Here is an 11,614-nt window from a genome sequence, read left to right on the forward strand (position 1 = left end):
GCCTGATCGATTGACTTTCAAAAGCAAACCTGGCCGAGCCACTTTACTCACATCAAGTCTTGATTCACCTAGCCAAAATTGCACAATTTCAGAAGGCAACCATCCTCCCCACCTCTTCTACTTATAGTTTCAAGAAGTGACAGGAGCTCATAGAGTGCTTTATCACTAAGGTAGACTCCATCCATTCAGTTGCATGTGGTATTTTCCTCCCTTCACCCAGTCCACTAAGCTAAACGTTTAGAAGACAAGATCATTAGAAATAGCAAGGGTAAGCCATTTGGCTCCTTGACCATGCTCTACCATTTGATAAGTTCATGGCTGATTTGATTGTGATCATGATTCCACTCTCCTATCTGCCACCCACCCTCTCCTCTGCCTGTAACCTTTGACTCCTCTATCATTCACAAATCTGTCTCTCTCGGCCTTTAATTAATCCAATTGCCAAGCCTTGGCTGCTTTCTAGAGAGGAGAATTTCTAACATTGACAATCTTTTGAGAGAACTGTATTAAATGGGACACCCATTATTAGTTCTTGAGGAAGGAATTGTCCTTCATTGCTAGAGAGATGGAGTTTAAAAATAGGGAGATTATGCTGCAGCTGGTCAGGCCACACCTGGAGTATTGCGTATAGTTTCAGTTTCCTTCCTTAAAAAAGGATGGACTGACACTGCAGGGAGTGCAGAGGGCATTCACTACGTTGATTCCAGAAGAGGGGGTTGGCTTATAAGGACAGATTGAGTAGAATGGGACTATACTCAATAGAATTTAGAAGAGCAAGGAAGAGATCTTATAGAAACACATAAAATAATGAAGGAAAGAGATTACAGAAGCAGTGAGTTTGTTTCCATTGGTGGAAAAATTAGAACTAGGGGGTACAGCCTCAAAATATGGAGGACAGAGTTATTGAGGAGACATTGAGGAGGAATTTCTTTACCCAAAGGGTTGTGAATCTGTGGAATTCTCTGCCCAGTGAAGCAATTGAGCCTTGTTAAAATTTTTTTAAAGTAAAGGTACATAGTTTGAACGGTAAAGGAATTAAGGGTTACAGTGAGAGGGTAAGTGGGGCCGAGTCCCAAAAGATTAGCCATGATCTCATTGAATGGCAGATCAGGATCGATAGGCCAGATGGCCTATTGCTGGTCCAATTTTTTTAGAATTCCAAAGACTTTCAACCCTTAGAGTAAAACATATCATCTGTTTTAAATGGGCAACTAATTATTTTTAAACTATAACCCTCAGTTCCAGATCTTCCCCACAAGAGAAAGCATGCTTTTCAATATCCATCACGTAAAGTCTTCTCAGGATCTTAAATAGCACAATCAAGTCACCTCTGGCTCTTCCAAACTAACCTTCAAAGAGAACATAGGCCCAGCCTTTCCTCAGAAGGCAATCCATCATTCCTGCATTCATTGTCGATGAACTTACGACTTATTCTAACTGAAGCACAACCTTCCACCTCTTGCATTCAATTCCCCTTGCAATAAAATATAACATTCTATTAGCTTTTCTGATTACTTGCTGTACCTACATACTAACATTCTGCACTAGGATATCCAGATGACTATGCATCTGTGTTATGCAACCTCTCACCATTTAGGATTTTTTGTTCTTTCTGCCGAAATGGATAGTCACACTTTCTCATATCATAGTCCATATGCCAGATCTTAGCCCTCACTTAACCTATGAGAACCCTTTGTATGCTCTCTACATCCTCTTCACGTAACTGAAGTTTCTCATTCCTAGAACTATTCTCATAAAGTTTCTCTGTACTCTCTAATGTTTATACATTCTTTGCAAAATGTGGAGCTCAGAACAAGATTCAATACTCCCATTAAGAGCAGTGTTTTATACAAGAACACTTCATATTCCTAGACATTCAATTTTCTCAATTTTGATCAATGTTTCATGTATCAATGTTCTAAAACTGAATCAGCCACTTAGACCATAAGACATAGGAGTGGAAGTAAGGCCATTCGGCCCATCAAGTCCACTCCGCCATTTAAATCATGGCTGATGGGCATTTCAACTCCACTTCCCTGCACTCTCCCCGCAGCCCTTGATTCCTTGCAAGATCAAGAATTTGTCGAACTCTGCCTTGAAGGCATCTAACGTCCCGGCCTCCACTGCATTCCGTGGCAATGAATTCCACAAGCCCACCACTCTCTGGCTGAAGAAATGTCGTCTCATTTCCGTTTTAAATTTATCCCCTCGAATTTTAAGGCTGTGCCCACGGGTCCTAGTCTCCCCGCCTAACGGAAACAACTTCCTAGCGTCCACCCCTTCTAAGCCATATAGTATCTTGTAAGTTTCTATGGGATCTCTCCTCAACCTTCTAAACTCTAATGAGTACAATCCCAGGATCCTTAGCCATTCATCATACGTTAAACCTACCATTCCAGGAATCATCCGTGTCAATCTCCGCTGGACACACTCCAGGGCTGGTATGTCCTTCCTGAGGTGTGGGGTCCAAAATTGGACACAGTATTCTAAATGGGGCCTAACTACAGCTTTATAAAGTCTCAGAAGTACATCGCTGCTTTTATATTCCAACCCTCTTGAGATTAATGACAACATTACATTCACTTTCTTAATCATGTCCGCTACCTGGAAGTTAACTTTTAGAGAATCCTGGACCAACACTCCCAGACCCCTTTGTACTTCTGCTTTACGAATTTTTTCACAATTTAGAAAATAGTCCATGCCTGTATTCTTTTTTCCAAAGTGCAAAACCTCACATTTACTCACATTGAATTTCATCAGCCATTTCCTGGACCACTCTCCTAAACTGTCTAAATCTTTCTGCAGCTTCCCCACCTCCTCAGTACTACCTGCCTGTCCACCTATCCTCGTACCATCAGCAAACTTCGCCAGAATGTCCCCGGTCCCTTCATCCAGATCATTAAAATAGAAGGAGAATAGCTGCGGCCCCAACACTGAACCCTGCGGGACACCACTCGTCACCAGTTGCCATTCCGAAAAAGAGCCTTTTATCTCAACTCTCTGCCTTCTGTCAGACAGCCAATCCTCAATCCAAGCCAGTAGCTCACCTCGAACACCATGGGCCCTCACCTCGCTCAGCAGCCTCCTGTGAGGCACTGTATCAAAGGCCTTTTGGAAGTCTAGATAGATAACATCTACTGGGTTTCCCTGGTCTAACATACTTGTTACCTCTTCAAAGAATTCTAACAGGTTTGTCAGGCACGAACTCCCCTTACTAAATCCATACTGACTTGTTCTAGTCTGACCCTGCACTTCCAGGATTTAAGAATTTTACCAACTACCGAGGTTAGGCTAATCGGCCTACAATTTTCCATCTTTTGCCTTGATTCTTTCTTCAACAAGGGGGTTACAACAGCAATTTTCCAATCACCTGGGACGTTCCCTGACTCCAGTGACTTTTGAAAGATTACAACCAAAGCCTCCACTATCTCCTCAGCCACCTCCCTCAGAACTCTAGGATGTAGCCCATCGGGACCAGGAGATTTATCAATTTTTAGACCTTTTAGCTTTCTAGCACTTTCTCTTTTGTAATGCCTACCAAACTCAACTCTGCCCCCTGACTCTCCCTAATTGTTGGCATACTGCTCATGTCTTCCACTGTGAAGACTGATGCAAAGTACTTCTTAAGTTCTTCAGCAATTTCCTTATCTCCCATCACCCGCCTTGCAGCACCAAGTTGGAGTGGCCCAATGTCTACTTTTGCCCCTCGTTTGTTTCTTATGTATTGAAAGAAGCTTTTACTATCATTTCTAATATTATTAGCTAGCCTACCTTCATATTTGATCCTCTCCTTCCTTACTGCTCTCTTTGTTATCCTCTGTTTGTTTTTGTAGCCTTCCCAATCTTCTGATTTCCCAGTGCTCTTGGCCACTTTATAGACTGTCTCTTTTTCTTTGATACATTTCCTGACTTCCTTTGTCAGCCATGGCTGTCTAATCCCACCCTGGATAATCTTTCTTTTCTTTGGGATGAACCTCTGTATTGTGTCCTCAATTGCACCCAGAAACTCCTGCCATTGTTGCTCTACTGCCTTCCCCGCTAGGCTCTGCTACCAGTTGATTTTCGTCAATTCCTCTCTCATGCCTCTGTAATTACCTTTATTTAACTGTAACACCATTACATCCGATTTTGCCTTCTCTCATTCAAACTGCAGACTGAACTCTACCATATTATGATCGCTGCCTCCTAAGTGTTCTCTTACTTTAAGATCTTTTATAAAGTCTGGCTCATTTCTGGTCTACCCATTCCACCAATTTGTCGACATCCTTCTTAAGTTCTACACGATACCCCTCTCAGTTCACAATACTTCTAAGTTTGTATTATCTACAAATTTGGAAGATGTCCTTGTACACTAAGGGCTAGTAGTAGACAAACTAATTGGGCTAAAGACAAATAAGCCCCTCACCCTGATGGCTTGTACCCTAAAGGAAGCAGCTACAGAGATAGTGGGCGCATTTGTTGCTATTTTCTAAACTGTCTGGATTCTGGAGAAGTACTGGTGGATTGGAAAATGGCCAATTTTGCAGCCCTATGCAAAAAGGAAGGGAGGCCAAAAGCAGACCATTTACCCTGACATCTATTGTTGGAAAAAATGTTGGAGTTGATTATTAAGGAAGTACAGCAGCACATTTGGAAAAGTGTAATCTAATCAAAGGGAGTTCTAGCTTTCATGGCTTAATGAAAGGGAAATCATGTTTGACAAATTTGATTGGAGCTGTTCAACAAAGTCTCAACCTGAAATGAAGATGTGCTGCACTGGGACTTATAGAATGTGTTCAACAAGGTATCTCACAAAATGTTGTCATCACAGCCCATGGTGTTGGAGGTACTATTTTGATGCCGATACAGAACTGGCTAATGGACAGGAAACAGCAAGTGGGGATAATGGATTCTTTTTCAGATCAGCAACATATAACCAGTTCGGTTTCATAGGGATCAGTGCTGGGACTGCAACTATTTACAATAACTTCAAGAAAGGAAACAAATGTACTTCACCTAAATTTGCAGATTACAAAAATAGGTGGAAAGGCAAGTTGAGAAAGAGATACAGTTTACATGGACATATTAATAGAATAAGTGGGTAAAATGGTGAAAAATGAAATATAATGAAAATAATGTGAAGTTGTTCATTTTACAAGGGAGAACAAAAGAAGAGTATTATTTAAATGGACTAAAGTTGAAACACAAAGGGACTAGGTGTTACCTGAAAACTAAATACAGAAAGCTAGCGCATGGATGCAGCAGGTAATCAGGAAGGCGATTGGAACGTTGGCCCTTATTTCAAAGGGGTTGGAGGATAGGAAAGGAAGTCATACTGCAACTGTTCAAGGTGAAGGTGGCATCATATCTGGGGTACCATAAGCAGTTTTGTCCCCTTATTTAAGGAAAGATATCATTTCATTGGAGACAGTTCTGAAAAGGTTCACTCAGATGATCCCTGATATGGAGAGATTGTCTTATCAGCAAAGACTAAACAGATTGGGACTCTACTCACTTAAGTTCATAAGAATGAGCGGTGATCTCACTGAAACATACATTCTTAAGAGGCTGGACAGGTAAACGCTCAAAGGATGTCTCCCCTCATGGGGCAGTCTAGGACCAGGGGGCACAGTCTCAGAATTAAGGGGCACCAAATTTAAAACTGAGATGAGGAGGAATTTCTTTTCTCAGAGTGTTCTGGACCTTTGGAACTCCTTGTCATTCAGAGCCGAGGGGACAGAGTTCTTGTGTGTAAATATGAGGGTGAGATAGATAGATTCTTGATCAATAAGGGAATCAAAGGTTACAGACAGAAGGCGTGAAAGTAGAAATGTTGAATAAACCACAATTCTAGAGAATGGTGGAACAGGCCCAAGGGGCAAATAAGCCAACTGTTCTTAAGTTTTATGATCTGTCATTAATATATTTCACAAAGAAAAAGGGGTCCAACCACTTATGGGGAAATTCTACTATGAAGCTTCATTTGTTTCAAAAAAAAACTACTACCTTCTCTTTCATTTCACTCAATTTTATATCCACCTTGCACTTTTCCCTTTTATTCTGTAAGTTCTACCTTCGCTTACAAGTCTGTGGTGCAGTACCTCAATTAAATATTTTTTACAACACCATGTTACATCAACAGCATTACCCTCATCAATTACTTTATTCAGAATTTCCAACTTAGTCAAACACACTTATTCCTTACCTAATCCATGCTCACTTTTCCTAAACTAACCTACACTTGTTCTGGCATTTTCTATTTTTGTCTAAAATTATTGTGTCTGGAAGTTTTCCCACCACTGAGATTAAATTGATCAGCTTCCAATTGCTGGACTTCCTGTCACAGCCTTTTCACATATCCATTAATCATCAATAAGCCAAGTTTTATAACCATTCTATAGTGTCTTGTCAGTGTTTCCAGTATGATGGGACATATCACTGCATACCAGAAATTATTACAGACTGATCTTATGTAAAGCACTATGCCAACAAATATCACACACAGTAAGACGTGAACAAAACAGGGAAAACAGTATATATATTGTACAGATGCTTCTTTAGAAACATTTTCTGAAGATGGGTCTCGACCCAAAACGTCAACTTTCCCATTCCTCTGATGCTGCTTGGCCTACTGTGTTCATCTGGCTTCACATCATGTTATCTCAGATTCTCCAGCATCAGCAGTTCCTACTATCTCTATATATATTGTATTTTCATTATAAATGTTGATCCAATTCCAAATCTAAAACAACCTGATAATGCCACAGAGCATTTGGCAGGAGCTCCAATTCTACATGAAAAACACTCTCTTACTTTTCCCACTTTTGCCAACTTCACTACACCACTAATCTATAAGCCCAATAAATAAACTCTGTTGACCTGGCCAGATCAGGACAACCAGGAACATCTTAAACCTTAACAGCAGTTGCAACGACACTTGTACAAACAGCTGTTGTGGAGGGGGAATGTAGCTCATGCAAAGCAAATAAATCCCCGGTTTACTAATGTCACTACCACCTCAAATTGGACACGTCTCCTTTTTCCAGTTTTCAAAATCTTATAATTCTGAGCGGGTTCTCACCTCGCACCTCCTCGGCGCCTTCTGCCAACATGTCTTTGGTGAAGCTGGAGAGCTGGCCAGTCAGGGAAGTCAGACTGCCCCCCACCTGACCAAGAGATTGCCCCAGGCCCGAGCCGATCCCACCAAACCAGGAGGACATGGTGCCGGCGGGGAGTTGGGGGCGATGAAAAGGAACGGAGAAATGGCTAACCAGCGACGGCCAGCGGGTTACCCGAGTCCCTGGCTTCCTCCCCCCGCACCGGGCCGTAAGCCCTGAGCCTCTCGGACAGGTGTCAATAACGCAATGAGGAAGGAGGGAGGTCGAAACACAGCGGAGACAATCAAATACTCGGCCGTGACTCTGCCGTCGGCGGGGGCACTGGTACTTGTTTTTACTGTTACTCTTCCGCCGTCCCTCACTTACTATCCCAATCCCGGTTCTGCCAACTCAACGGCAGCCATATTGTCAGCGTCACCAACTGCGCGCCGCCCGGCACCCTGGGTACAAAGCGGCGAGATAGACCACTTTTACAACCGCCATCTTGGACAGTTCCGCCGCATAGGATTGTGGTATAACAAGAATAAAATACAGAAAATATTAAAGAAACTCACTTTCCGAGGAGAGATAAAAAACAGTTAACGTCTCGGCTCCGATACGACCCCTCTTCAGAATTCAGAAGAAATGTAACAGTCATAAAGGTCTTCAGCATGGAAAAAAAGGCCCATCGGCCGACCCAGTCAGTAAACAATTACCTAACAATGTTTCAGAGAGAGAGTCGGAGCCGCAGATGCTGGAGAATCTGAGATAACAAAGTGTAGAGCTGGATGAGCACAACAGGCCAAGCAGCATCAGAGGAGCAGGAAGACTAACGTTTCGGGCCTAGACCCTTCATCAGAACTGAACCAAAAATGTTAACTCTGCTTTCTCTCCACAGATGCTGCCAGACCTACTGAGTTTTTCCAGTAATTTTTGTTTTTGTTTCTGACTTATAGCATTCACAGTTCTTTTTTTTATTTTTCGTTTGTTTACCTAATTATTCTAATCCTATTTTCCACTATTTGTCCCCAATACTTATATGCTTTGGCATCACTAATTCACTTTCTGCACAGCTGCTGCCAGATTTTTCAGCATATTTCAGAATCCCAGCATCCACAGTATTTTAATTTTAAAAAATTGTTTTAACAGAAACTAAGTGAACCACCACTGATGATTGACTAATAGTGCATTAAAACTCCTGAGTACCGTGTGTGTTTCTACTTTGTCAGATTTTCTTTCATGCTGTCTCAGAGCAAAATAAAAATGAAACCACATAACTAAAACAAAGAGTAATAAGAAATTTAAAACATTTTATGTTAACAATTTCACCACAGTGCTTTACTTGAAGATCTCTTGCATGCAGGAATATGAGCATGGATATGATGGCCCAGATCTTGGCATCCCAATAGTGGTGAACTCAAACAGGTTCAATGCTTCTTGAGAGCTGCAATAACCCTCCAGTTATCAAGAAGCTCCCACTTACATATAAATACTGAAGCTGAGCAAATGGCTCCAGGGATGCCCTTGCTGATGGTCCAGCTGGGATCTCTCACAATTAAAATATGGGCTAGTTACTTTGTATTTATACCTGTGTTTATAACTGTTTTATTTAGGGCTGCTTATAGCGAGTGTACAAACTACTCTGAAGATTGGACCTTTAAATCATCAGTACAATATTGTCAAAAGAGGACTGCCCCATTCCACCTCATATTGAGCTCAACTCTTGGAGGCTTAAAGTTGATTTAGATGAGTTGAGTGATTGACCAAACACATGGTCTATGCATTACAATATGGCTCACTGTGAAATTATATGCTTTGGGGGGAATAACAGAAAGGAAGAGTATTGTTTCAATCATGATATTTTGGGAAATGTGGATGTAGAAAGGGATCGCTGTTTCTTTGTGCATCACTTAATGAACATGGACAGGCAGGTGCAGCAAGCAATTTGGAAGGCAAATGGTATATTGATCTTCATTGTATTTGAGATCAGCAATGGGGGTGGCATGGTGGCTCAGTGGTTAGCACTGCTGCGTCACAGAGCCAGGGACCTGAATTCGGTTCTACCCCCGGGTGACTATGCGGAGTTTGCATATTCTCCCCATGTGTGCATGGGTTTCCTCCAGTTTCCTCCCACAATTCAAATAATTGAAGGCTTGGTGGCTTAGCCATGGAAAACCCAGGGTGAAAGGGCAGGGTGTTGGGTCTGGGTGGGGTGCTATTTGGAGGGCTGGTGTGGACTTTTTGGGCCAAGTGGCCTGCTTCCACACTGTAGGGATTCTATGATTCTAAGCAGGGATGTCTTAGTGCAGTTACACAGGGCCCAGTAGAGATGGTAGGATGGTCATATGAGGAGCAATTCAACTTCACCTGTATTGACTAGAGTTCAGAAGGATGAGATCTGATTGAACCATACAACATGTTAATGATGCCGCAGATGATGCAGGGAGATGGCTTTCCTGATTGGGGGCTCTAGAGCCAGGAATCACAGTCTCAGCTTATACGATAGGCTATTTAGGATTGAGATGAGGAAATAATTTCGTTGCTCAAAGTGTAGTGGATCTTCAGAATTCTCTACCACAGTAGGTTGTGGTGTCCAATGCACCATATATATTCAAGCAAGAGTAATTTTTGATTATTAAAACTATCAAGGGGTATGAGAAGAACATGGGAATAAGGCATTGACAAATCAAATCAGCCATGATCATTTGAATGGTGGAGCAGGCTCGAAGTGCCAAATGGCCTATTCCTGGACGTTATTTCTATACTTCTATACCAGAAGCCAGAAAAAAATGAGTTACTGTCAGTGTCTGTGTTCTCTTCATTTAATTGAAACAATTCATGTCATCAGCTCAAGCAAAAAAACCTAATTGCAAAATTCTTGCCTTGTTTAAAGAGGTGCAAACAATAAACATTTAATTCACACAAAGAGAGAGAAGGCAACTTGGAACTATAAATCACAACATATTTATATGTACTATAGTATGATTGATAGTGCACACAATACACATCAAACCTCAATGTAACCAACCCTTCGAAGGCATTATCCTAATGGTGTTATCATTAGACTAATAATCCAGAAACTAAGCTAATGTTCTGAGGAAATGTGAGGCTGGATGAACACAACAGGCCAAGCAGCATCTCAGGAGCACAAAAGCTGATGTTTCGGGCCTAGACCCTTCATCAGAGATGCTCTCTGATGAAGGGTCTAGGCCCGAAACGTCAGCTTTTGTGCTCCTGAGATGCTGCTTGGCCTGTTGTGTTCATCCAGCCTCACATTTTATTATCTTGGAATCTCCAGCATCTGCAGTTCCCATTATCTCTAATGTTCTGAGGAGTTGTGTTCAAATCCAGTTTGACTAATGGTGAGAATTGAATTCAGTAAAGAACCTGGAATTAACAGACCAAAAATGAGCATGAAGCCAATGTCAAGTATAGATTCATGGAATAATGGAGACATACAGCACAGAAACAGACTCTTAATTCCAACTCATCCATGTCAACCAGATATTCTAAATTAACCGAGTCTCATTTGCCCGCACTTGATACATATCCCTCTAAACCCTTCTGATTGTAATATGGCACACTGACCCCAACATTGCTGAGGCCAGACACCAACTCTCCAACACCTCCTCCTACCGCCCACTGAATCATGACCCCACCCCTGAGCACCAAACCATGATCTCCCAAACCATTCACAACCTCATCACCTCAGGTGACCTCCCACCCACAGCCTCCAACCTCATTGTTCCCCAACCCCGCACCACCTGCTTCTAACTCCTTCCCAAAATCCACAAACCCGCCTGCCCTAGTCGACCCATTGTCTCCGCCTGCTCCTGCTGCACAAAACTCATCTCCACCGATCGGTTCCATTTTCTCCCCCTTGGTCCAGGAACTCCCTATCTATGTCTGTGACACCACCCACGCCCTCCACCTCCTCCATAACTTCCAATTCTCCGGTCAAAAACACCTCATTTTCACCACGGACGTCCAGTCCCTATACACCTGCATTCCCCATGTAGGTGGCCTAAAGGCCCTCTGCTTCTTCCCGTCCCACAAACCCGACCAGTCCCCCTCCACTGACACCCTCATCCGCCTAGCCGAACCCATCCTCACCCTCAACAATTTCTCTTTCGATTCCTCTCACTTCCTACAGACAAAGGGGGTGACCATGGGTACCCACATGGGCCCAAGCTATGCCTGCCTCTTTGTAGGTTACATGGAACAATCCCTCTTCCGCACCCACACTGGCCCTAAACCCCACCTCTTCCTCCATTACATTGATGACTGTATCAGCGCCACCTCGTGCTCCCTAGAGGAGCTCGAACAGTTCACCCACTTCACCAACACCTTCCACCCCAAACTCAAGTTCACCTGGACCATCTCCAACACATCCCTCACCTTCCTGGACTTCTCTGTCTCCATCTCAGGCAACCATCTAGAAACCGATGTCCATTTCAAGCCCACCGACTCCCACAGCTACCTAGAATACACCTCCTCCCACCCACCTTCCTGCAAAAATTCCATCCCCTATTCCCAAT

The 11,614-nt window shown here is 42.8% G+C and overlaps 1 protein-coding gene across 3 annotated transcripts in view; it reads right to left on the reverse strand.

Moving 5' to 3' along the window:
• Positions 1-7,586, reverse strand: part of trip11 (thyroid hormone receptor interactor 11) — a 117,612-nt gene extending 110,026 nt beyond the window's left edge. For all 3 annotated transcript variants that reach the window (XR_009446224.1, XR_009446225.1, XM_059649045.1), the window contains exon 1: positions 7,061-7,586. Coding sequence is in view for 1 of the 3 variants with exons in the window: in XM_059649045.1 (XP_059505028.1) it covers positions 7,061-7,199 (139 nt within the window). In the remaining 2 variants the exon portion in view is untranslated. The remainder of the gene's footprint in view (positions 1-7,060) is intronic.
• Positions 7,587-11,614: the final 4,028 nt, after the last annotated feature.

Source organism: Stegostoma tigrinum, chromosome 10, assembly GCF_030684315.1.
Source record: "Stegostoma tigrinum isolate sSteTig4 chromosome 10, sSteTig4.hap1, whole genome shotgun sequence".
Classification (NCBI taxonomy): domain Eukaryota; kingdom Metazoa; phylum Chordata; class Chondrichthyes; order Orectolobiformes; family Stegostomatidae; genus Stegostoma; species Stegostoma tigrinum.